Source organism: Amblyomma americanum, chromosome 10 (assembly GCF_052857255.1).
Source record: "Amblyomma americanum isolate KBUSLIRL-KWMA chromosome 10, ASM5285725v1, whole genome shotgun sequence".
In the NCBI taxonomy this organism is placed as follows: domain Eukaryota; kingdom Metazoa; phylum Arthropoda; class Arachnida; order Ixodida; family Ixodidae; genus Amblyomma; species Amblyomma americanum.
In genome coordinates, this window is record NC_135506.1 from 92,921,547 (window position 1) to 92,944,745 (window position 23,199).

The 23,199-nt window shown below is 47.4% G+C and overlaps 1 protein-coding gene across 4 annotated transcripts in view; it reads right to left on the reverse strand.

Annotated features, from left to right (window-relative positions):
* The window catches only part of LOC144108879 (ATP-binding cassette sub-family C member 2-like), a 143,594-nt gene that overhangs the window by 40,994 nt on the left and 79,401 nt on the right, over positions 1-23,199 (reverse strand). For all 4 annotated transcript variants that reach the window (XM_077642109.1, XM_077642111.1, XM_077642110.1 and 1 more), the window contains 7 exons: positions 20,213-20,359; positions 16,749-16,845; positions 13,982-14,184; positions 12,523-12,699; positions 10,963-11,130; positions 9,621-9,802; positions 5,902-5,974 (listed from right to left, as the gene is read on the reverse strand). In XM_077642109.1, coding sequence (XP_077498235.1) covers positions 5,902-5,974; positions 9,621-9,802; positions 10,963-11,130; positions 12,523-12,699; positions 13,982-14,184; positions 16,749-16,845; positions 20,213-20,359 — 1,047 coding nt within the window. The remainder of the gene's footprint in view (positions 1-5,901; positions 5,975-9,620; positions 9,803-10,962; positions 11,131-12,522; positions 12,700-13,981; positions 14,185-16,748; positions 16,846-20,212; positions 20,360-23,199) is intronic.

The following is a 23,199-nucleotide window of genomic DNA, read 5'->3' on the forward strand; positions in this document are numbered from 1 at the left end:
TTCCAAGGTCCGTCGGAGGTTTCATGTTTTCGGGATAGGAATCACGACAGCGGATTTTCAGCTCTCGGGCACGACGCCATCAATCCATACTTTGTTTATGGTGTGTAGTAGTTGAAGGAGTGCAGCGCTACCCAGGTTCTTGCACACCTCGTACTGAATATTGTGCGGGCCGGGCGCTGTTTTCCGTTTAGCATCATCTATTGCAGCCAGCAACTCAGGCATAGAGAATGGACACGCAATTCTATCTGCGTCGACATCAGGCGGCATTTGATATACATGCGCTGGTCATCATCATCATCATAATCATCATCATCATCATCAGCCTTACTACACCCACTGCAGGGCAAAGGCCTCTCCCATGTCTCTCCAATTAACCCTATCATTTGCCAGCTGCATCCACCCTTTGCCTTCAAACTTCTTAATCTCATCCGCCCACCTAACCTTCTGCCGACCCCTGCTACGCTTACTTTCTCTTGGAATCCACTCTGTTACCCTTAAGGACCAGCGGTTATCTTGCCTTCGCATTACATGCCCTGCCCAAGCCCATTTCTTTCTCTTGATTTCGACTAGGGTGTCATTAACCTGTGTTTGTTCCCTCACCCACTCTGCCAGCTTCCGGTCTTTTAACGTTACACCTATCGTTTTTCTTTCCATGGCTCGCTGCGTTGTCCTTAACTTAAGCTGAACTTTTTTCGTTAGCCTCCATGTTTCTGCCCCGTAGGTGAGTACCGGTAAGATTAAGCTGTTGTACACTTTCCTCTTGAGGGAAATTGGTAAACTGCCACTCATGATCTGCGAGAATTTGCCATATGCGCTCCACCCCATTCTTATCCTTCTAGTTACCTCCCTCTAATGATCAGGATCAGCTGTCACTACCTGCCCTAAGTAGACGTATTCCGTCACAACTTCTAGGCTCTCGCTGCCAATTGTGAACTGTTGTTCCCTTGCTAGGCTGTTGAACATTACCTTGGTTTTCTGCATGTTAATTTTTAGACCCATCGATCTCTCTGCCTGTCTAACTCATTGATCATTATTTGCAGTTCACCTCCTGAGTGACTGAGCAAGGCAATGTCATCAGCAAATCGCAGATTATTTAGGTATTCTCCATTTATTCTTATTCCCAGCTGTTCCGGATTCAAGCCTCGAAATACCTCCTGTAAACATGCGGAGAACAGTATTGGCGAGATCGTGTCTCCTTGCCTGACGCCCTTCCTTATTGGAATTTTATTGCTGACTTTATGGAGGACTATAGTAGCTGTGCAGTTTCTATATATATATCTTCCAGTACTTTAACATAAGGCTCTTCTGGTATGCTGGTATGCTTGCCATATTTAAACTAATGGCTGAAGAAGGCCCAGCATCGTATTTTGGGAAAGAACTTTCGCGCTGCTTCTTTGGCGAAATCATCTGGCGACAAGTCAGCCGCAAAGCATGCGGTTGCTGATGCGTCAGTCGAACGGCGACCGCGTTCCATTGTACGGAATGTTCGCCAGAGAGAGCCATTCCAGTATTTTGCAGAAAATTGTTCGCACCACGCATGCCACTGCCGTAGAGAGAGGTCGCGTTTATATTTACGTGCCTTAGCTGTAAGATAGTGCAATCGCGTACGTGCCTGCGACGAAGTAGGGTCTCGCGTAGCAGCCAGCTCGACTTGACGGTGTGCCGCCCACAAGTTAAGAAGGCCGAGGTCTGGTGCCAGTCGACCAACATCAGTCCAGGTGGTAGTTGTAAACCTGCTGAGCGCTGGTTGTATGCGCTCAAGAAGGATTGGCGAAGAATCTGAAGAGAGATTGTCCAGACAGGGGCGAAAACTGTCTCAGTTGTTCACAGAACATTTGTAGCGTAAAGGTCAAAAATGTGAGGTGTGAAGACCGATGATGATAGGGTGATGATCACTTCCCCAGAAGTCTGGCTCCATGTGCCAGGAGGGAGCACCCGGACCCGACCACCACGTCAAGTCTGGAGCATAGAAAGCACTGCGAGTTTGACGCACTAGCCGTATTGGTGTCCCAGGATGGTTGAGCAGCACAAACTGGGCATCCGTGAAGGCGTCCCGCACACGCCTGCCACGGAGGCTCGAAGTGGGGTACCCCCAATCCAGGTCGGAGGCGTTAAAGTCGTCTCCTACTGAAATCGGGCACCCGGGAAACTGCCGACGGACACTTATTAACTAGCAAAGATTAATACGGGAGGAAACGCCACCGGCTGGTCTAACCACAACGGTTCCCCTTCTTAAATTTCGCAGCCACTGCCACTACCTCTCGATACGACGGGCACCAGTTTTCGAGAGCAAGGCGTACATGCGGAAAGCGTGAGTGCGCATACAGCGCCTCCTTTCCCGAGGGAGCAGCAGTTTTTACACCGCGGTCTATGATTCAAGAAGACATGTAGGCACTGAAGCCTGGAATCGATGGCAAGGCGTTTGTTTCCTGTAGCAACATGGCCCAAACCTGGAGCTTGTGAATTCGTAGTCGCGTCTTGAGCTCTCCCACCTTCGTGGATATGCCTCTGCAGTTCCACTGCAGCACACCAGCACGACTGGAACTTGCCATTTCTAGTTACTAGCCCAAGCGCTGTAGTATCACGGACGTCAGGTTGGACAACTGGTTGACCATAAACCCCAGCAAAGAAGTCGCTGATTTGTCCAGTGGCATTGCGGTAATCTGGGAAGAGGCGGCAGGAAATGACATTGGTGGGCGGCAGGAAGGCGATGTTGCTGCGCAATCGGTAAATGTGGCGAATGATTCCGCTGCCCGTCTACGTCGAGCGAGCAGTTCACGGTGTTGCCGGAGCTTGGTGACCTCCGCTAAAAGACGTGCGATTTGTTCGTAGACTGTGGCCATATCGTCCTGCGGGAGTTCAGCCACACTGCGCTGCTTTGTTGGCTGTTTTCAGAAGCGTTCTTTTCGCACAGTATCGTTAGAAGGCTGTTGAGCTGAAGGATCACGCGAAGTGTGCTCAGTAAGCTCCGGCCACTCGTCGTAATCCCACTGGACAGCTGCGAACCGATTGGATGTCGTATTGGTCAATGCTTAGTCATGCGACGACGAGCCTTTTGTGTTGCCTTTCGTTTTGTCAGACAGCTTGGAGATGTTATCTCGTGGTCGTCGGATTTACAAAGGCCGCATCGATAAGCCACTTTCCGTTCCGATGTACCTTCACCGACAACAGTGAAGGGGCAGGATTTGCGCATATGCCCAGTACGGAAGCAGTTATAGGAATATACCGCACTCGGTTTATATGGCCGAGGCCGTAAAATACAGCCATAATTGTACAGACGGGCTGGTAGTGTCAGAGGGCCTTGCACGGTGACTATACAAGAGCGCCCCTTTCCCATGCTTCTGGCCTGGATGACACGGTGCATGGGACAGTACAGCTTACGCTAGAGTTCAGTTTGATCCTTGGTGATATAGACGTTGTAGACGACGCAGCGCTGCAAGTCGGAGCCTTCAACTAAATACACTTGTGCTGTCAATGAGATTTCGCTTGTTAGTGAAATACTGGCGAGCGTTTGCAGCCGTTCTACGGCAGTCAGAGTCTGAAGTCACACTGCAATGATGTTGGACTTTGTCCTGGCTGTGAAGCTCCGAAAACCTTTGGTGCCGAGGCACGCGTCCAAGTTATCTTCTAAAATCTTGTTTGGTATATCCGTGAGGCTTTTGTTAGCCAGTGATTTAATGGTCACTTTGTAAGAAGACGATTGGGGTGTAGGCTCCACCGAGTTCTCGATCGTAAGACAAGTGCGCTTACCTCGGGAGCCATCACTTGCCAAAGATGGAATCAGTTGGCTGTCGTTTGAGGGACGCTTGTGAGTTGCACGAGGGCACTTTTGCACAAGTAGAGGTGCCGATAAGTTCATTGGAATGCCCGGTTCATCACGCCGTGCAGTTTGAGGTCCATCCGGAAGTGTAGAGTTGATGTCGATTGGCCCTGGGTGCGGATCACTTACGAGCAGTTCGGCATTTCGGTATGGCAGGAGGGGTGCATCTGCCGATGAACCGGGAGTACAAAGCTGGACCTGGCACCGCGGATCAGGTGTCGACTGCGTGGCAGGCGCTGCCACGAGAGACGCCGGCAAATCGAGCTACCTCCGCCAGTGTGGCAGCGGAGGCACTAAGCCTAGCGTCAGTGCCCAGCTCAGCTGCAATCATGCATGGTTCCCAGGAGGCCTCAGACAGTGAGAGTGCGTCTGGAGCTTCTTCAGAAGGCGAGAATGCACTTCTCTTCAAATAGGGCGCGTATTTACGTGGATGGCGAAGTTTTTCTGAAGAGCGATGTGCAGCCACCTTAGCAGAAACACACTGTCTTCTTCCTTCACTCCATTTCATTTCTAAAGGGGAGCTTTGGGAGTAGAAGCCTTGAAGTCAGGCGAATCCAACCGCGGCTTTCGGAACGCATATCCTCATTCTGAATTCAGTTTTTGAAATGAGTGTATGCTGCGATAATTAAAGCATGCGAGTATAACGATTAGATAAGACACTCTCGAAAAATTTCTCTCTTCACCATGTGGGCCAGCGAATCTTCGTTGAAGTGAAAATCTTAGCATGAAAATCATAGCCTCAGGCTGAAAACCAACCTGCCCAAGCCTATTTCATTCTGAAAATCTTAGGGTCAGTCGCTGACACGCCTCCACGCAACGCTAGGCACCGGCGCCTTTTTCACGTGATGCATTCACACGACACGTTCAGGTGATGGATAGAGAGGGAGGTTCGCCCAAGGCTTTACACAATTTTCAAAAATAGTCTTTTCGAGTTAGAAGAGCTCATTTTGTTGGCCTAGAATTGTCAGCGAGATACTGCCTCGGAATACAACGAAGACGGGCTAACAGCAGGCTGGTTAACTAATACTGAATAGTTAACTTTGTAACTATTGCTGCAAAGCTGCTTTATTATTGAGAGGCGTGTAGCCCGCCGTAGGAATATCCATAACAGTTTTTAGAATTTCGAAAACGCGGTTACCCTCGGCGGTGGGGCCCAACAAATTCTTCCTACATCGCGCCAAAATATATGCGCTTTCGTGAAGCTTGCAGGCAAAGCAACCTCTCCGGCGCACGTAACTAATCGAAACAGCCAAGATTTGTTGGGGCACAGCGCCGACGGTAACCGCGTTTTTAAAATTATAGAAATCGATATGGATATTACTTACTGCGAACTACACGGCTCTCAATAATTAAGGAGACTAAAAGTAATAGTTAAAAAGGTAACTATTCAATATTAGCTAACCAGCTTGCTAGTTAGCAAACCTTAGCCATGATGTACTTCACCGCTGACAATGCTATTCCGAAAAAGCGCTTGTCTAACTCAGATATCCTGCTTTAAAATTTTGTAATATCTTAGGTGAGACGCCCTGTCTGTAGTATATTCCATCCGAGAGTAGGTTACAACTCTTTCTAATCGAGAGGTTTCGGGGGAAAATTCAGCGACTTAGCCGAAAACAAGTGCAAGGTTTTAGTCGTCTGAAGGAAAAAGCTAATGGCACTAAAAGGTATCTCGATAAGAAGTGAGTCCCGTTACCGTGGTTGCCTCCAATAAAAGTTGCGCAGTCGTGCCCCTGGTACTTCGGGAACGGCAGTTAGATACTCTGTGTGATAAAGGGCTCTAATATTTATACAACACATTCTGTAAGAAAAAATAATGATTGCAAATCCTAAATGAAAGGTACGATTTTCTGATAATTTTATCTGGCTTGACAGAATTACCGAACGCCATGGTGTCTCGTCAATATTGGTATTTAAGCCCTACTCAGTCACACTGACTTCAAACATCCAAACGATCCGGAGTAGATTTCCTTCGATAGACAAAAATCAGGCGCCTGTCAATGGCCATCACTTCAGTTTAGTCACCATTGTTGACTATTGTTTGCTGTGTATGTTCAGTTCCACATTTGGTGCGTGCCGCTTACCTTTTTAGACTCTCCAATTTCGTCCACCGTCACTCTGCCAACTGTATCATTGTCTTCCAGATTATCGCGCATGCTGTAAAAATTAAAATGGAAAAACAAGGGGACGAGGTTAAGGATTCATGCAACAATGCTAGCTGCCAAACGCTTCTGAAATACCATTAGGACAATCGTGTTCTCGTGTGTGTCACGAGCGGTCTGCACAGGCGACGAGTTGTGTAGCTCAGTCGTTGCGCTACGGAAACGTGCTTTCTGGTTTTAGTGAACGGCTATGAATTATTTTTACACAGGAGCACGTGAGTTATATATATTTCTTATGTACTATACAATGTCTGTACATCGCTATATTATGCGAAATATTAGATTGCGGTTCCATAGCACCGTCACCATATGTGAAAAATGGCTTTTATGATATATAAATCCCAAAAGCACCAAACACTTGTTTAAGGTCATTAGGGGGTGTGGTGGAAAAGAGCGTTAAGCACGTTAGTCGACCACAAAAGATTTTGAGATGCAGCGTTTCTCTAACAATGGTCGCCAGTGTTTCTTTTCTGCCTCTGTTGGACGAGAATCAGCCAAAATGTATTCATACAAGAGGGTGCAAATAAATGTTTCAGGCAAATGTATCTGAGGGCCTATGTGAAGTTTTAAAGAGAAGCATCAACAAAGATGCATCACATTATGAACGAGGCCGCGACAGTTCGCTGTATTTGCCAAACATATCATGGTTATCGAGCGGTTGTGAATAGTTGATAATAAAAAGAGCAGATAGCAGCGCAGTAAGAAGGCGCAAAGTGGCGTGGAACCTCCAGCTCTGCGTGCCTCACCACAAATATTTGAAAGGTTGAGTACAGTGCACAACAAATACCTTCATCCTCAGCAACCCTATATAAAGACAGTTCCTTGCTCTACATCTGGTACGTACTCTCTAATTCTAGCTAGACGCATCAACATAAGATGACAGCAACCTCAGAGAAGCGGAATTAAATTTTAGCCACATACGGCTATATCGCGCCTCAATGAACTCAGGACTTCTATTACTTGAGGATGAGTAGTGAGGAGATAAGTAAGGTATCTTACTGGTACTTACTTATTGAGCAGAAACATGGAGGCTAACGAAAAGTGTTCAACTTGAGTTAAGGGCAACGCAGCAAGCTATGGAAAGTAAAATGGTAGGTGTAACATAAAGAGTGAGGAAGAGGGTAGAGTGGATCAGGGAACAAACACAGGTTTATTAACCTGTGTTAATAATCCTAGTCGAAATCAAGAGTAAGAAATGGGCTTGGACAGGGCATGTAATTTGAAGGTAAATTAACCAATGGTCCTTAAGCTTGACAGACTGGATTACAAGAGAAGGGAAGCCTAGCAGGGTGCGGCAGAAAGTTAGGTCGGCGGGTGAGATTAAGAAGATTGCGGCTTACGCTGGACGCAGCCGGCAAAGGACAGGGCTGATTGGAAAGATGACGATGGAATAAGATTTTAATATTAGTCCAGGCTATACAGACTGGGATAGGAGGAATGTGGAGTATACTGCGCACCAGCTGAGAGGCGCTGCTGTGTAACGTAAGTGGTAGTAATAATTATGTTTAATTGAGGGCGAGGGACAGAACAGCGGCCGAGCGCCGGAGCGCTGGCCACATAGCGTGCGGTTGCTCTGCCTCCATGTCTGCCGAGGCTATGCGTCGCTGGTTCAGCTGGCGCCATCTATGGAAGCTGCTTTTAACAACGGTAAATTCTGTAGGCTCACTCTCACTCTGAGACCGCAGGTTTGCCCCGTTGCAAACTTTGGTGACTTCGTCATGCCTTGGAAAAAATACAACCTGCGTGACAACGCGTTTGATAAGCGTGGTTGACAAGGGCATAACACCTTTGCGTGCCAGCGGTGTCGTTAGCCCCAAAGCCCGGTGGATTTATCCGTCGAGACCTACAGAGAGACAGTGCTGAGAAAAATTCCTTATAGGTCATACGCTGGACTAGGGAATGAAATGCGAGTAATGCGAAATGTTGAGAATGAGGCAGGGTAGTTGCGGGAATGCAATAGCCGTCGGCGAGAAAAGTGCCTTTTCACAGCGCTTGGTGAAGACCACTTTCTTGGTTGAGTTCTCATTTCTATAATTTAAAGTGGAATGTCTAACGCGAAACCAGTTTCTAAAGTGCTCTTCTGTTCACGTACTACTAAAGTACTGTGTCCAGTGTCTTTTCCTGCTCCTGCATTACATGTGAGCCATATAACAAACGAAGAGCTAGTGAAGATATACTAGAATTTTGTTTCCTTAGTGTCAGAGAGGCGAATAAGTAAGCGAAGTTTCAATTGGGCTTGGTGTGCAATATTATGTGTACAGTATTCTCGCCAATATTTGCAAGCTTAGGTGTAACTGATACTGCCTGTATGGGTCAAGTCGATAAGTAAACACAAAAAGTTTTAATTGATGGATTGGTAAAGAGTGCATAATGATACTTGGAAAAGATCACTCCGCTGATACATTTTACGTGCGCGGACGCACTTCTACGATCAATAATTCATTGTTCGCATTCAAACTGACCGCAGCGTATTTGAACAAGAAGGAGCTTTTAGAGTTGCCAACCAAGTTTGAAACGGCACTGAATTTTTTTTTTCAGTTGCTTCGAAGCAAGAGGGACTCAAATCAATCAATAAAAATTGCCACATGATTCATTTTTCTTTCAGTTGGTGTTTAGCGCCCTTTATAGCCAATTTTCTTTCCAGGTTTATATTTATTTCTTACTCGCCACTCTGGCGCAGTGGTTATGGCGCTCGGCTGCTGACCCTAAAGACGCGGGTTCGGTCCCGGCCTCATCCTTCTAATTTCGTTGGGGACGAAATCTTTGTGGCCCGTGTACTGTGTCATGTCATTGCCCGTTAAAAAACCCCAGGTGGTCGAAATTTCCGAAGCCCTTCACTACGGCATCCCTCATAGCCTCCGTCGCTTTGGGACCTTAAACCCGCATAAACCAACCCAAACATATATTTCTCGTGTTTTGAAGCGCAAAGCTTCACTATGCCAGATTTCGAGCCATCATCGGGGCCGCAAGATTGACCTTGAATGTAGCTAGAGGTAAAAAAAAAGCAAATGACGCCTGTCTCACACATCTCGGTGGACACCCGAACCACGCCCGTAAGAGAAGGAATATGAAATGAAAATTGGTCTTTAAGGAAACAACTATTACGCCTGTCTAACATGTCTCTGTGAACACGCGAATCGCGCCGCCAGCGGAGGAACATGAAAGTTTGTTTTAAGAAAAAGAAATGACGCCTCTCTAACATTGCTCCGTTTTCTTTCTGCAAAAAAAAAAAATTTCAATTTCTCTTTCTGAAATTATCTGCAAGGTTTGCGCATCGTTTGGAAACCGATTTGGTTTCATATCGCCGCATACAACGTGTAATAATACAGTTGTAAATATCACCAAAGCTATATTAAATATATACTGCCTTGTGTGAGCGCCTTTAATGCCATTTCAAAGACAGCAAATATTACGCAAATAAAAAATGCCTACTACTCTGTGTGTGACAGTATGGCTATCTATGAAAACCGCCAGTCATTCGACGACAAATGTATTCCGGGAGATGTAGCTTTTCGCTTTCGACCAGAGTTAACCAGAGCTATACCACCAGCAATGTTTTCTTAGGTTAACACGCAGAAACTTCCTGAAAGCATGGAAAACGTACAGTACCGAACTTGCACTGGAGTTTTGGGCCAGCTCACCGCACACTGGAGCTATCTTCAGACGGATTGTGCTGTAGACAATCACTTAAATTCTTTGGGGCCTGCGGGTCTTGAATCAGATCGACAAAATTTTTATAAGTCTGGATCCGTCTATCGTGCACCAGCACAAGCTTGTCCATGTGGCATAGATAATTCGCTTGATTGCAGACCATGATTCGCGTCTGAAAAAAAAATAAAAGAAATTACAAAATCAGTGGATGGCAGTCAAAATTACAGGAATGAAGTAAAATGCACCTTGATTAGCATTTAACCGTTTACATGGCACATACGTTTAGAATAGTTCTGAAGAAGGCCGTGTGAGCAAGTCACGGCGTGTATTATAAGAACGGAAAATAAAACACACCGGGTCAACTTGCGAATCTCAGGTGCTTCAAATTATTCCTATCGCCTACTTGAAAAACGCCCATTTGTCTGTGCATAGCATATGCAGGCAAAAAAATAAGGGTTCGTTTGAAACTGTTCATTTTTCTCATATATCCGTCAGAGGAAGAGGTAAGGAGTGCAATAACTGACTGTACAGTTTGAATCTAGTAGAGCGTTTAAGCACACAAAATTTATTGCGCCTCTAGCAGCCGCACCTATAGGCGAAACTGAAATATGTAGAATACCGTAAAAGATATATCTATGGTGGCAGCGGTGCCGATAGCGGAACTTTATCGTTTGGATTGGTGTAGAGAAGTATTGTGGGATCCGAATTGATACGCGAAATCATAAGGTGTGAAATGGCGTAAAAAAAAATACAGATTGTGAAGCGAAAGGCAAAACTGCAAATGAAGCAATGGCACGCAAAAACGAGGTACTGCGGTAGTCGCACCGCTAGACGAAGCTGTAAGGTGCGTAAAAGTGCACTTTAAAATCGAGGGTGGATGCAAGTGTCTGGCCCTGGCAGTCCGCTCCACCGCCCGAGCGACATTAATGATTATTTGTTTGCGTTCGGCCACGAGGAAAACTTGAAACGAGAGTACATTGAAATTTTGGGCGCAGCCTTTAGCATTTTCTGATATCTCCACGCGGACTGTTTATTGTTCGCTAAATAAGAACAAAAAATGTTCGCTTGCTACCTGTTTTGTTGCATGCTTTCACAGAATGCTATGCCATTCCAGTTTTCTTCATCGAATGGTATTGGCACAACGCCAAACGAATATAAAGTTACCTGCATGTTCAGGTTGTATAGCTACTGGGGACATTAGCCTTGCGATGATTATTCCTGCAATTTCTCCACCTTAGCGACCCGTAGACATGTGAAATAAAACACCAAACTTGCGGCGCTAATCTGCGACCTGGCTGATTGACGTCGGAAGGCACATCTGACTGAACTCGCCTTGTTCTTGAGCAGTCCATCGTTCCCGATAACCTCTTTGAATAGGCGGGCGGCAACCACGGGGTCGAGGGCGCTGAGGGGGTCGTCCAGAAGGTATACATCGCTTTGGCTGTACACGGCCCGGGCGATGGAGATGCGCTGCTTCTGGCCGCCGCTCAGGTTGCTACCCTGCGCCAAGCCAAGCCAAGAGTGAGGCTTGAACCACAGCGTGTTTGCGCCTAAACAAGTACTTGAACTTTCTTTTCAGCGATTGCGACCCATATTTTAAAATTCTTATAAGCAAGCTCTTAATGCTACTTCTAAAACGCTTTGGCTACTGAGCATCTTGGCTACTCATTGTAGTGAGTGCACAGCCTAATAGAAGTTGATGCCCTTGAAGCCTCTTGAACGTGACAGCTTTTAATTCGCTTTTAATAACGACCTAGAATTAAAGCGCCTTCACAGAAGTGCAACCTTCTCAGTCCGCGCAGTAATACGTATAAGCCGGCGGCGCAATCATGAGCACTTCGCGCCTTTAGTTGAGGCTGCATTAAAAAAATTACCAGACGTTTAAGCATGGCAAAGAGAGGAATATCGTGCAGTAGGAATTGTTACGATGGGTACTTAATGTCCTTACGTGCTGAAGGCATTTCAACTGAAGGCCTTTACCATGAAGACCTTTTGCCTAGAGGCCATAAAGGTTTTTGACCAAGATGCAATTGACATGAACGCCTTCACTCTGAAGGCATTTATCTTGAAGACCTTCAACCAAATGTACGTATTGTGAAGACGTTCGTCAGTAGCTGCTTCGTATTCGCGGCTCAGAATGGAGGTGGCGCGGGGCATGCGAATCGCCTGCCTCGGCAGACAGGAGACCGTGGCGTCAGCCGCATACAGCAGCCAAGTATGGCGTGGTCGCCTGTGCGAAAATCGTGGGCAAAGGTCGTACGCGAGGTGAGGTACCGTCCATACGTGAGGTGCCACGTGAAGCCACCACGCATAGCGAGCACAGCGAAGAGCTTCGCCATATGACAGCTGCATATATTCGGGAGTAGCTGCCCTTTGACCCTGCCCAGACCCTCAACGGAGCCGCTGGCTGGTAAACGAGCGCTAACGGAAGAATACTCAGTTCGCAAAGCCGACCAACAGCGGGAAGTATCCCCGCGTGAAAGCTTTTAGCTGAATTACCTTTTTAAGCAGTAGGTAAGTACTCGTAGATTTTTAACCCATATAAAAAAAGGAAGTATTGGGGAACGCTCCAAGCACCACCTTCTTTACCCAGAGGCCCTAATAGGAAACGTGGCAGCGTTGCCTACCACGTATTCCTGTTTATTTCTGCTTGTCATGAATGCACGTGCATTCGTGGTAAGCCTAAGTAAACAGAAATTAGAAATGATACATGGAACACAACTGTAATTTGCTGCTGTACGGTTATAAAAAAGACCGCTTCAGCTCTCACCAACACTCGAAAATTGAGCACAAAAAGATCCCGCAGGCATGTAGTGATGTCACTATGCAGGAGGTACCCGCGAGGAAACACACAGCGCGTGATTAGTGCATGCGAAAGACTGTAGTAAGTACCTTTTCGCCCGCCTCTGTCATGTCTCCAGACTGCAGCTTGTTCAAGTCGCTCGTCAGCTGACAGCTAGAGATGACGCGATGGTAAAGTGGCGTGTTCATGGGCTTGCCGAAGAGTATGTTGTCTCGAATGGTCATGTTGTGTACATTTGCAAGCTGAGGCATGAATGCTATCCGGCCCTGGAATGCGAAGCGAATATATTGTTCATCTGTTCACTTCCAAAACAGCACACAGGACTGTCTGTAGCAATAGTCATTGTGGTTATTCCAAAGTCAAAGTTGAAACCGAGATATAAGATAGCATATTTTATAACCGGCCAGTATGGCATACACAAAATAATCTCGCATGGACTGCAGCATGCTGCACGCCAGCGTCAGTGTAGGAAAGGGGATCAATAAAAGTTCGCAAATTCGGGCTTCCGAAAAAAAAATAGGTAAACCTCTTGATGACATAACTTCATGTGGCGCACCCATGTTATATCATATGGTATTTTTTCACAAATAGCAGCGCTGAATCTGAGCAGTCTTCCATGTTAATACTTGTATAGATATGATAAGTGTGAACTTTACACGGGACTTTTTTAACGTTTACTGATGTTTATTTTCAAAACTGTGTAATATTATTTGGTGCAGCCAGAAAAAATGTTCTGTACAGCAAGGCGGACATTATGCACGTCATAGCAATCTTGATCCGTCCTGTTCTGTGCTTTGTGTTTCGTCTTTTTTCTGCGCGCTGCTTCCCGACAAAGCATGTGATAGAGCAGAATAATTAGACGTTTAAGTAAAATGAAATAATTAGCGCTTTATTTTTACTTCAGCAGGAAATATTACATTGCGAAAGTGCTGTGAGCAGTGAGCATTATAAAGAATTGGTGCCTGGACTCTGAAGGATGTGGTCCGCTCACGCACAGTCGGAGACAAAAGTCTCTGTAACGCGTGCGCCGTAAACGAAGCCGATAGTTCTCTTACTGTCCGCCGGCAGAGGGTCACTCTTGCTGAGGTGAAAGAACAAAGTTTCACTTTCACCGCCACACGTGTGGTCTTATTGATCAATCAGCTCCCACCCTACCATCAGCCTGCCGTCCTGGTTATTTCAGTTGGTAGAAGCGCCTGTTCCGCTGGAGCGGTGGTCCTGGGTTCTAACACAGGACCAGGAAGAATATTTCTTTAACATCGAAGTTTCTGGTAAAGCTGCAGTTACAGCTGTAACTGTAGTCAAAAAGCTGTAGCTGTAAGCAACCTTTGGGATTCCCCTAAACATTTGACCAGGAGGTGCGGCCTCCAGCAGGCGGCTTAGAATAGAATTATCGCCGTCTGTTCTGCACAAGCAGTTCATAGGCGTCTGTCCGTGACTATGCACTCTTGTAGCAGCAGGGCAGAAGCACGGCTTTACTATTTCAATCACTTCTTCTTGCAAGAGGTTGAAGCATCGACGAGTTTTCTCCTTGTATCTCATACTCACGGTGCACGTGGCCGCTCCTTTCACACGTTCCATGTCCCCGAGTATGGCGGAGAGCAGCGAAGATTTTCCGCTGCCCACAAAGCCGACTATGCCCACCAGTGAGCCAGGTTCAATGTCTAGTGTTATGTCCTGAAGTTGGGCTTCGGTCGTGGTTTTCGATTCGTGGTTCCAGGAGAATGAGCACTTCGTCATTTTCACAGTTCCTGCAAGGAACATATAGATCCCCATGTTTCGTTAGCTTGGATGCGATAAAAAACTTCGGATTCGATAAAAAAAAAGTTCACCTTAAAAGCATGACGCGGTAGAGTTAAAGGGTCCTCAGGGCAGCTTGGGGGTCCCATGGCACACTTTTTCACAGCTAGAGACATGCTTGTTGCCATTACAACTGGTTTACTACACAACAGCGTCCAAATTCTTTAGTGATGCTAATTAGTGACCCTAATTAAGTGTTCTGATATAGGGTTCGCCTATACTAGTGCAGGTCAAGGCGCTCGTGCAAAGCATAAATTCATCCCACGGATGAGCGTTCCTCAGTAGTGTAGAGATAGCATGCCAGGCCCCCGACCCCAAGGATAGTGGTTCGATTCCGTTTCACCACCTCTTTAGTAAAACTGTTTTTCTCCGTTACTGCCCTCTCGACCAATAAGAGTTCTCCAGTCAGGCTGATATCGTGTTAAAAATTAACGTAATCTATGACCCTCGCTGAAGAGCCTCGAACCGCCGCTAGGACAAGCATGACGTCCTTGTTTCAGTTAGTGGCGACGTTGCGTTTGTGCACGTGACTACCCCGTGTGAAATGCCTTGGTTTTGTTTCTTATTGAAATTTAATTTAGAAGACAGGGTTGAAATGGGCATGTGGATCGGCAACAATTATTCATTCTCATTATGGCTGGAAGACAAAATAATGTGCGATGGATATTTTCTACGTGTCTTCAATTCATTTTGTGTTCAGCTGATGAACACATCTTTCTTGCGTTTTGCATTTGAGTGCTGTCACTGATGTTCGTACATTTTTATCTGCTTCCTTTGTTGCTCTGAGCTCTCCTATCGGTATGCACACAAAGCTATCTTCTTTTTTGAGCAAGTTTTACTTAAGTACATAGGCTAAAAAAGCGTTACGACAGTATCACGTTCATTGAACATAAGCATTTACCCTAATAATGTCTATTGTATTGCTTGCCAGTGAACATAGAGCTAGAAACTGGACTGGACCGCTTTAAAAATTTCCCGAAGCCAACGTCTATAAATTTACTATCCGTCATAAATGCGCCCAGGACGTTTTCCTGTGAACGTCATCGCATGGCGTCGCAATCACTCGCTGTTTCTGGCTTTAGAGAGGGTGAGTAGATGCTCTAGCTATCATCCATGTGAAGAGGTTAAGTACAAGGAAGAGCTATTTTTTCAGCAAACAGACTTACGAACTTAAGCTGCTGCAGGAGCATTGTACTTTTTTTTTGGCGCAGATATAAACTGTATACATGCTTGCACGTACTCTGGTCTTCCCCGAAAATCTTTTCGAGTCTGCTTCATACGCTTCATCGTTACCGGATAGGACGACTCGTGGCATTTGTACACCTCCCGAAAGAGAAGGGGGTAGGCGGGACATCTCGTAACCAAGTGACGAGGGGAAGGAAGCTATACGAGGCGTTTCAAGGAAGACTTTAAGTAACTTTCAAAAACAGGCTTCCTGGGGTAAAAATATGGCTTCTTTGGAATAATATTACCAGTGTTGGGGGACACCGGAAAGCCGGTGAATTGGCTTTAGTAGTAAGCTAGCCAACTAGCTTCTAATAATTAACATTTTATCTTTTGGCACGTACTGAACAGTACGTTTTACATATATTGCCCAACATATTTATACAAAAAGTGCTGTGTTACTGGCGCTATGCTCGTCATGTTACTGCTTGTCTGGCTGGTTGTACGTACGGTTGGTTACTGGCAATAGTTCGTAGCTAAATTTTGAAAAGCATGAAATTACACAGAAATGTATAAGTGATTGACAAAATACTGCAATGGGATCCCTTGTCATGTTATCGTGAGTGGTTTCACTAAGTCCGGCTTGCGGACGTGTAGGCCCGATAATAAGAGTAACAGTGAAAATTCTGTATACAATGAGGAGTCATCTTTCGGCGTTAAAACGGCCGACTGTTTTTGCGCCTAAAGTCCTGATCATGCCAGTAAGCACGCGAACATATTGTTTTACCACGGATTCCGCACCGGGCCCCTGAGAACTATAACCTGGGTTTCCACAATCTAGCCAAAAACTTTTCAGTGAAACTTGATCTTTGCGGACTATACATCGGGTGCGGCCTGTATACCGGGAACTACGGCATTTTTGTTTAGATCTTGTTCTTTAATTTCCAGTTTCACTCTGAGTGGCAGAATTTCGCGCAAGTCCTCGCCCCGCTACGCGCCGGGGCCCGTGATTGCATACGAGCTGCTAGATGACACCGTTCGCACAAATATAGAGTGGGCCATCAAAATATTAAAAACAATAGTGCGCACAAACAGAGGGAAGAGTTGAAATAAAAGAAGTGACCGTTTCCTGGCAAAAAAAGATACCGTGCTCCACCGACCACGCTGTGAAGATGGCCTGCTGATACCGAATTCCAATTAAGTTGTGTATAAAAGCACCGTCAGTGCGACCTTATTGGATCAACGTGTGACGTTTGCAAGGCTAAACTTACAAAACGAAAACCTCTGGCCCTTGTAGCAGTACGTATATGTTGTCATCAATATAGCCAATGTGCAGGATATAAAAACTTACCATTTCTGTTCACATGCGAGGATTTCTTATTTTCCAATTCTTCTTCCATTTCTTTGGCGTTACAAAAACCGGCAATGCGTTTGAGGGCGACTAAGGCCTGCAAAGAAAAACTACTCCGTCACAAATGCTTTGTTGTCCGCCATGCGTCTTTTGAAAATGACATGCTCCGAATGTTGCCCACCAATTCGCTCTCGGTGGAATCACAAAGAAGAATAATTTGTGCAAAATAAAGCATCTTATTACCTCTCCGAAAATTCAACCTCTGGATTGGAGTCTTCAGCGGTTAAGCCGATTGTGACTGAAATGAATTTCCACACACGTTCCCTTCCGCATCAGTCCTAATATCAGATGCTGAAGCTTGCCACGAAAAAGCAAAAGCCCCCCGTGCCTTTGCTGAATAAAAAGAGTGAAGGTGAGTAGTTCTCTTTAGTTCCAAGAGGTTCTTGCAATGGACTTTACCCTACTCAATGAATTCAATCCTATTCACTGAAACTCACTAAAAGTTCAATGTTTGAAATTAAGAAACGTATGTTTGGAATTTTTGGTTTTGTCGAACAGAAGCGTATCTTAGGTCACGGTACAGAATAGGCGCTCCTTTATATTTAAACTAAATGAAGCCCGGTATGTTAAAAAAATAAACGTTAGGAATAATCGTTATCAAAGTGGGCATCTTTCATCTGTCATCTTTGGAACTGTTGCGCAGTAACCCCACCTGCTTACTTTCTTCCCGAAGAGGTTTCTGAGCGGAACATTCTGTGGTCTGTCACTAATTTTATGTGCGCCCTATCTAGAGTCCCTCTCAGTATACTGCGAAGGGAACACCGTTTAATTAGCGTGTGCTTATATTATTCAGCTCTATGCTGAGTAAAAGGCTGGTTACATCATACTTCACCATACTTTCACTTCACTCATGAGCTATGACGGTATCTATACTCAGCTGTTATCACTTAAACATCAGGGTCGACTTTGTGAGCACAAGTGAGCATAAAACTGCGCCAAGTAGGAATATGTTCCGGCGATCCGCGTAATGGCGATCCGTCGCGCCATACGACATAATTCTGCCATCTGCGCGACGTAAGCTCTATCGTCAATAGTTTTGGCGCAGATACCAACTAGAAACAATTCCGCCAGTCCTGCTGTGCTAGCACACTGGTTTGTTTTCAATCAGTGCTGCCGCTGATGGGTTCTGAAGTTGCAGTAACGCAAGCCACGATGGCAAGAATAAGAGCCTTGAAGTTACTGCCTGCGTTTTAATACTCTGCAGCGTCTTTAGAATGTTTCTTTGCCCAGTGCTCTCCTGCCTTACGCTCTTTCTTCGCTTAACCTGTTTTGGCAGTGCCGACAAAAATACACAGTGGTTTCAAGCGTCAGGCAAATACACTGCGGACGTACATAGCTTAAACCTAAGCTTTTAGAGCGATAGCTCTACACCTCGACGTAGAGCTTCCGGTTTCGATGTGGATGAGGAAATGACCTTCAATGCCTCACAAGGTCAAACCTAACATAACTGCGTGGTGGTATGGCCCAAGCTATGGTAGTATGACCACGTGATAATATGACTATGACCATAGGACAGCTGACCTTCACCCTTGACCTTGACACTTGATTTGAGACAGAGGGGACCATGCTTAACAGAGCTTTCGCTTGTATAACTAGGTTGATGCCACATTGAACCCCAGCCATTTTTTTTATGCGGAATTTCTTATTTTTCGAAAACTGCTTTCAACGAGGATACTTAAAAATATGCGGGCACAAAAAGGTGCCCCATATGTACAATATATTCCTGTGTTCAACATTAGCAGTCTATCTCGTCATCGACAGCACCGTAACCACGAACAGCGTTGCAAGGAAACTAGCGCTTTCAAGGAGGGCTCACAGATGGTAGGCACACACCGCTATACGTAGTGGTCTTTGTCTGCTGAACATGTCCCCATCTTCTTCTGCTTGTCGTTTTTGAGCTGGGCAGCGTGCATAGTCTTCCTGGCTGCTATCATGCGGGGTCTGTCTCTCGAGCGCCATGTTAAGCGCTTCGTTTTCTTTTTGTTCTGGTAAGTGCGGTCAGAGTTACACGCCGCTGTCGCTGCTTGACGCGCCATAGCACTTACCCATTCTTCACCAGTTTTAGGAAACATTCGTGGCGCAGAACTAACGCTTTGACAATGAGATTATGATTCCCAGCACACACAGTGAAATGCTGGCAGTTAGAATGCGCACCGTGAGAGGCTGCAACGATGGCTGAATGGTGCAAAGCATCGGTTATCTGAGCTCCTTTGTTTGCGTGGGCACTGGTCTTGTATTAGAGCTGGGAGCGTATTATGGTAGTTTTTCCTTTTTTCGGGATTTACCGGCTCCCTGGACAGTCTCGCAATGTTTCCGATAAGTTATTCAACGCGCTGGGCCCCAAGTTCGCCGCAGGCCCACCACAAAAAAGGAAACTAACTGTATTTGGTGCTTAAACTATTTTTGCTGCCAGCGAAGGTGATATGTGCACTTCGCAGTCACACTTATTCATTTAGCTTCCTTCGCTGTCCAGCTTTACTGCTTAGTATGGAAAGAGCGGTGCCATTGTGGTTAACAGGTTGAATTTTGTGCTATTGTATTATGCGAAATCCTGAATTTTAGGCTTTTTGGGCAGCGAGATCACCTAATGAAGACGTCGAGAGCAGACGTCTTTTCTAAGAGAGGCATTTATCACTTTAATGTCCGTCCCAGAAGGCCTACGCAATCCTTGAAAAATAAAATGGCGTGTCTCAATCTAACTGCAGCCACAACACTAAGTAGACGCGTTGCTATGGAGATACACTACATCAATTCACAATGACAAGCCCCTCAGCTGTCGCCTGTTGGGGAGAATGGCGGAAAAATTCAAAGTCCGAACAAACCTACCGCGTCTGCCGGGGAGAATGGCGGAAAAATTCAAAGTCCGAACAAACCTACCGCGTCTGCCGGGGCGAACGCACCCAAAGTCCGCCAAAACGAGGAACCTACTTGTGAAACTCCCCTGCGCCACTTAAAAGCAATAATTGCGGGGCATCGCTAAAAAGCTTTGTGAATGACGCGATCTTTAGAAGAAAAACAATATGCATAGAGTGAGCAAAGCTAAGGTAACACAGTCTTGTGCCAGTAAACAGAACTTCATTTGAACGTGTGGGCACACGCCAAATTGAAAAAAAAAATTAACAGAAAAATAATCCAAAGCAACTGCACCGTAAGAATTAGTGGAAGACATATAACAGTACTGCATTACAGTTTCTCCATATTCCAATGGTGTCTACGTTCGCTAGTTCCTATACGTCTTAGAAAAGCAATGAGGGAACTTAGCTAGAAAGCGCTCCGACTGACACATACGCTCGAGCAGTTCAATCCAAAAACCTAGCCGTGACCAAGGCAAACCAAATATTTGAACGTGCAAAAAAAAACATGTTTTAAGAAGAAACACCTTGTCGTCTTTGGTGCGTAATTACCTGATTCAAAACTCTCAGCAATTGGCCACATCCACTCATTGTCAGGTCAGTCATGGAGATCAACGCTACACAGGTGAAGGACAAGGCCGGGCTCAAGGCCACTTGCGGCTCCAAGAAATTCAGCGCAGCAAAGAGGATAATCATGAGCTGCAAGAGAAAATGACAGCTGTAAATAAGTATGAACGCTAACGAAGCAAAGAATTCGTAGCCCGAGAGCTTGAGGGCATTGCCGCTTCCAGTAAATGTTGTAGATGCTGAGATTGGTAAATCTGGATTATAGTAGGCCTGCAGTACGATTTGGCGAAATCGAGATTCTTGGCTGCAGAACCAATGATAAGACTGGGATTTTATGCGTTGCATATTGCAATCACTCAGTTCAGCCCTTGGGTGCGGCCGGGCAGCCACCAAACCACGTGACGTGACGTCACGACAGACGGAGGAAAAGCTGGGCCCCAACTCGCGCGGCCGCGCGCGGCCGCAGCCACCACCTAACTCCCGCTCCTCCCGCTAGGGGCGCTGTGCCGGCGCGTGACGTCACGGAGGAAACGCTGGGCCCCAACTCGCGCGGTCGCGCGCGGCCGCAGCCACCACCTGACTCCCGCTCCTCCCGCTAGGGGCGCTGCGCCGGGGCGTGACGTCACGGAGGAAAAGCTGGGCCCCAACTGGCGCGGTCGCGCGCGGCCGCAGCCACCACCTGCCTCCCGCTCCTCCCGCTAGGGGCGCTGCGCTATGATTGACGTCACGGCATATGTATAAAAGAGCTGCGCTCCTTCGCCGGGAGTCTTATACCCCTGTCACACGGGCATTTCGAGGGCCCTCGAACCGATAGTCTATCGACTCAAAGGCGATCGAGCGCTGCTACACGGGCAGTTTCAATGGCGATCGAGTCAATAGCCTATCGAGTCAACGGAGCAGCACGGAACTCCATCGAGATAGGCAACGCATTCTTGGCTTAACCAAGCTAAGCCTGGCCATTTTTGTGAGCGGTTGATAGAATATTGCTACGCTACTAACTACTCTAGTGGCCACCAGCTGTCCGGATCTGCGGCCCAGACCAAGGGGTCAGAACCTTCCTCAAGACCGTGGCTAACCGTGTGCTCATTACCGAAAAATCGGCGCCGGTATCCACGAGAGCGGTAACGTCGTGGTTGTCGGCGGATACCGGAATTTCGGCGGAGGCCAGTTGGTCGCAGCGTGTCGTCGAGGTCGTCGGGTCAGGTCGTCGTCTGTCGGAGCGTCGCGGCGAATCGTCGGGTGGAGGCTCTTGACTCGGTCCAGTAGCGGCAGCCCTAACCCGGAGGACGCCGTCTTCAGTTTTCCCGACGTGGGGACGTACCTCTGAACTGGCCAGAGGATGACGGGCGGCCGGGCGAAGAGAACCGTCTTGGGGATGGCGATCGAGACTGGCGTCGCTGCGGGGTCGAAGATTGTACGTTTTCAGCCAAATACTGTTCGATATCCCGTGGTCTTTCACCATAGCGTGGTCGAGGTGCGTCAGGTGAAAACCCCCTTAAACCCATCTTGCGGTAGGGGCAGTGGCGGTGGATGTGGCCAGGCTCTCCGCAGTGGTAACAGAGCGGCCGATTGTTTGGCGTACGCCAAACGTGCGCTTTGCTCACGGGGGGCTTGAACTCCTGCGGCACGGAGGGTGCTGTTGCGATTGGCTCCTGCAGGTGTTGAACAGGAGCGACGGGGGAAAAGGCTCGCATAGCTGGCCTGGGACTTCGTAGCGCCTCACTGTACGTCATAACGGAGGGCGCCGGGTGTGGAGCGGGGGGTGGCTGCACAACTCGTCGGATTTCTTCGCGGACCACGTCCGTAACGGCAGCGACGCTAACCTGTGGAGCTTCAAAGCGAAGTTTCGCCAGTTCCTCGCGCACCAGGCTTCTTACAAGCTCCCGAAGGTCCTCGGCGGGCAGCGACGTAGGCATGTACTGGGACTGGGAAGCGGCTGCTACAGTAGCCTGACGTCCGTAGTGGGCGCCCCGTTCCTGTAAAGAGCGCTCGATACTCATTGCCTCCTTGGTGAAGTCGGACACTTCGTGGCGGGTCACGGATCAGTCCGGCTAACAGCTGCTCTTTTGCGCCACGCATTAAGTGGCGTACCTTCTGGGCTACGGGCATAGCAGGGTGTGCCCGATTGCACAGTCGGGTCATGTCCTCGATGAACATCGCGACGCCCTCGTTCAGCTACTGTGATCTCGAGCGCAGGGCGATTTCAGCTTTCTCTTTTCTTTCGCTGCTGGTAAAAGTCGCTAGCAGCTCTCGACGAAAAGCCTCCTAGGTGGTAAAGGAAGCTTCGTGGTTCTCAAACCACGTTTTGGCCGAGTCCTGCAGCGCAAAGTGGACGTTGCGCAGCTTGCGCTCTCCGTCCCACTCATTGAAACCCGCCACTCGGTCAAAGCTGGCCAACCAGTCTTCGACGTCCTCGAACCTGTCCCCGTGGAACGGTGGCGGCGATCGAGGTGCGTGAAGGACAAATGGCGGGGCACTCCCGGAGTGCTGACTTGTCTGGCTAACCGCGGTGGATGTCATGGCCCTTACCGGCGCTGTCAGTTGGCCGAACTCGGGTTGTAGGCCTCGCAGGCGGCGACTCGCTTTGTGGACGGGTGTTGTAGCCATGCGTTGAGAGCTGACGTCAAAGGTGTCCTCGAGGTCAGCGTACATGGGCCGTCACCCAGCACCTCCACCAAATATGTCACTGAGAAACGGTTGGCGTAAGCAGGGCTGGTTTACTTGCTTTAATTAGACGCGCAAGATGTTGGAACGTTGGAACCGCTACATTGCGGTCTTGTGGTCGCCACCGACTACCTCAGCCGATACTGTGAGACTAAAGCTCTTCCCCGTGGTACTGCTGACGAAATTGCGAACTTTTCCAGTCAAAACATTGTACTTCGTCACGGTGCACCCACCATCGTTTTAACTGACAGGGGAACAGCGTTCACGTCGGCCCTTACGCAGGAAATTATGCGCCTAAGCGGCACCAG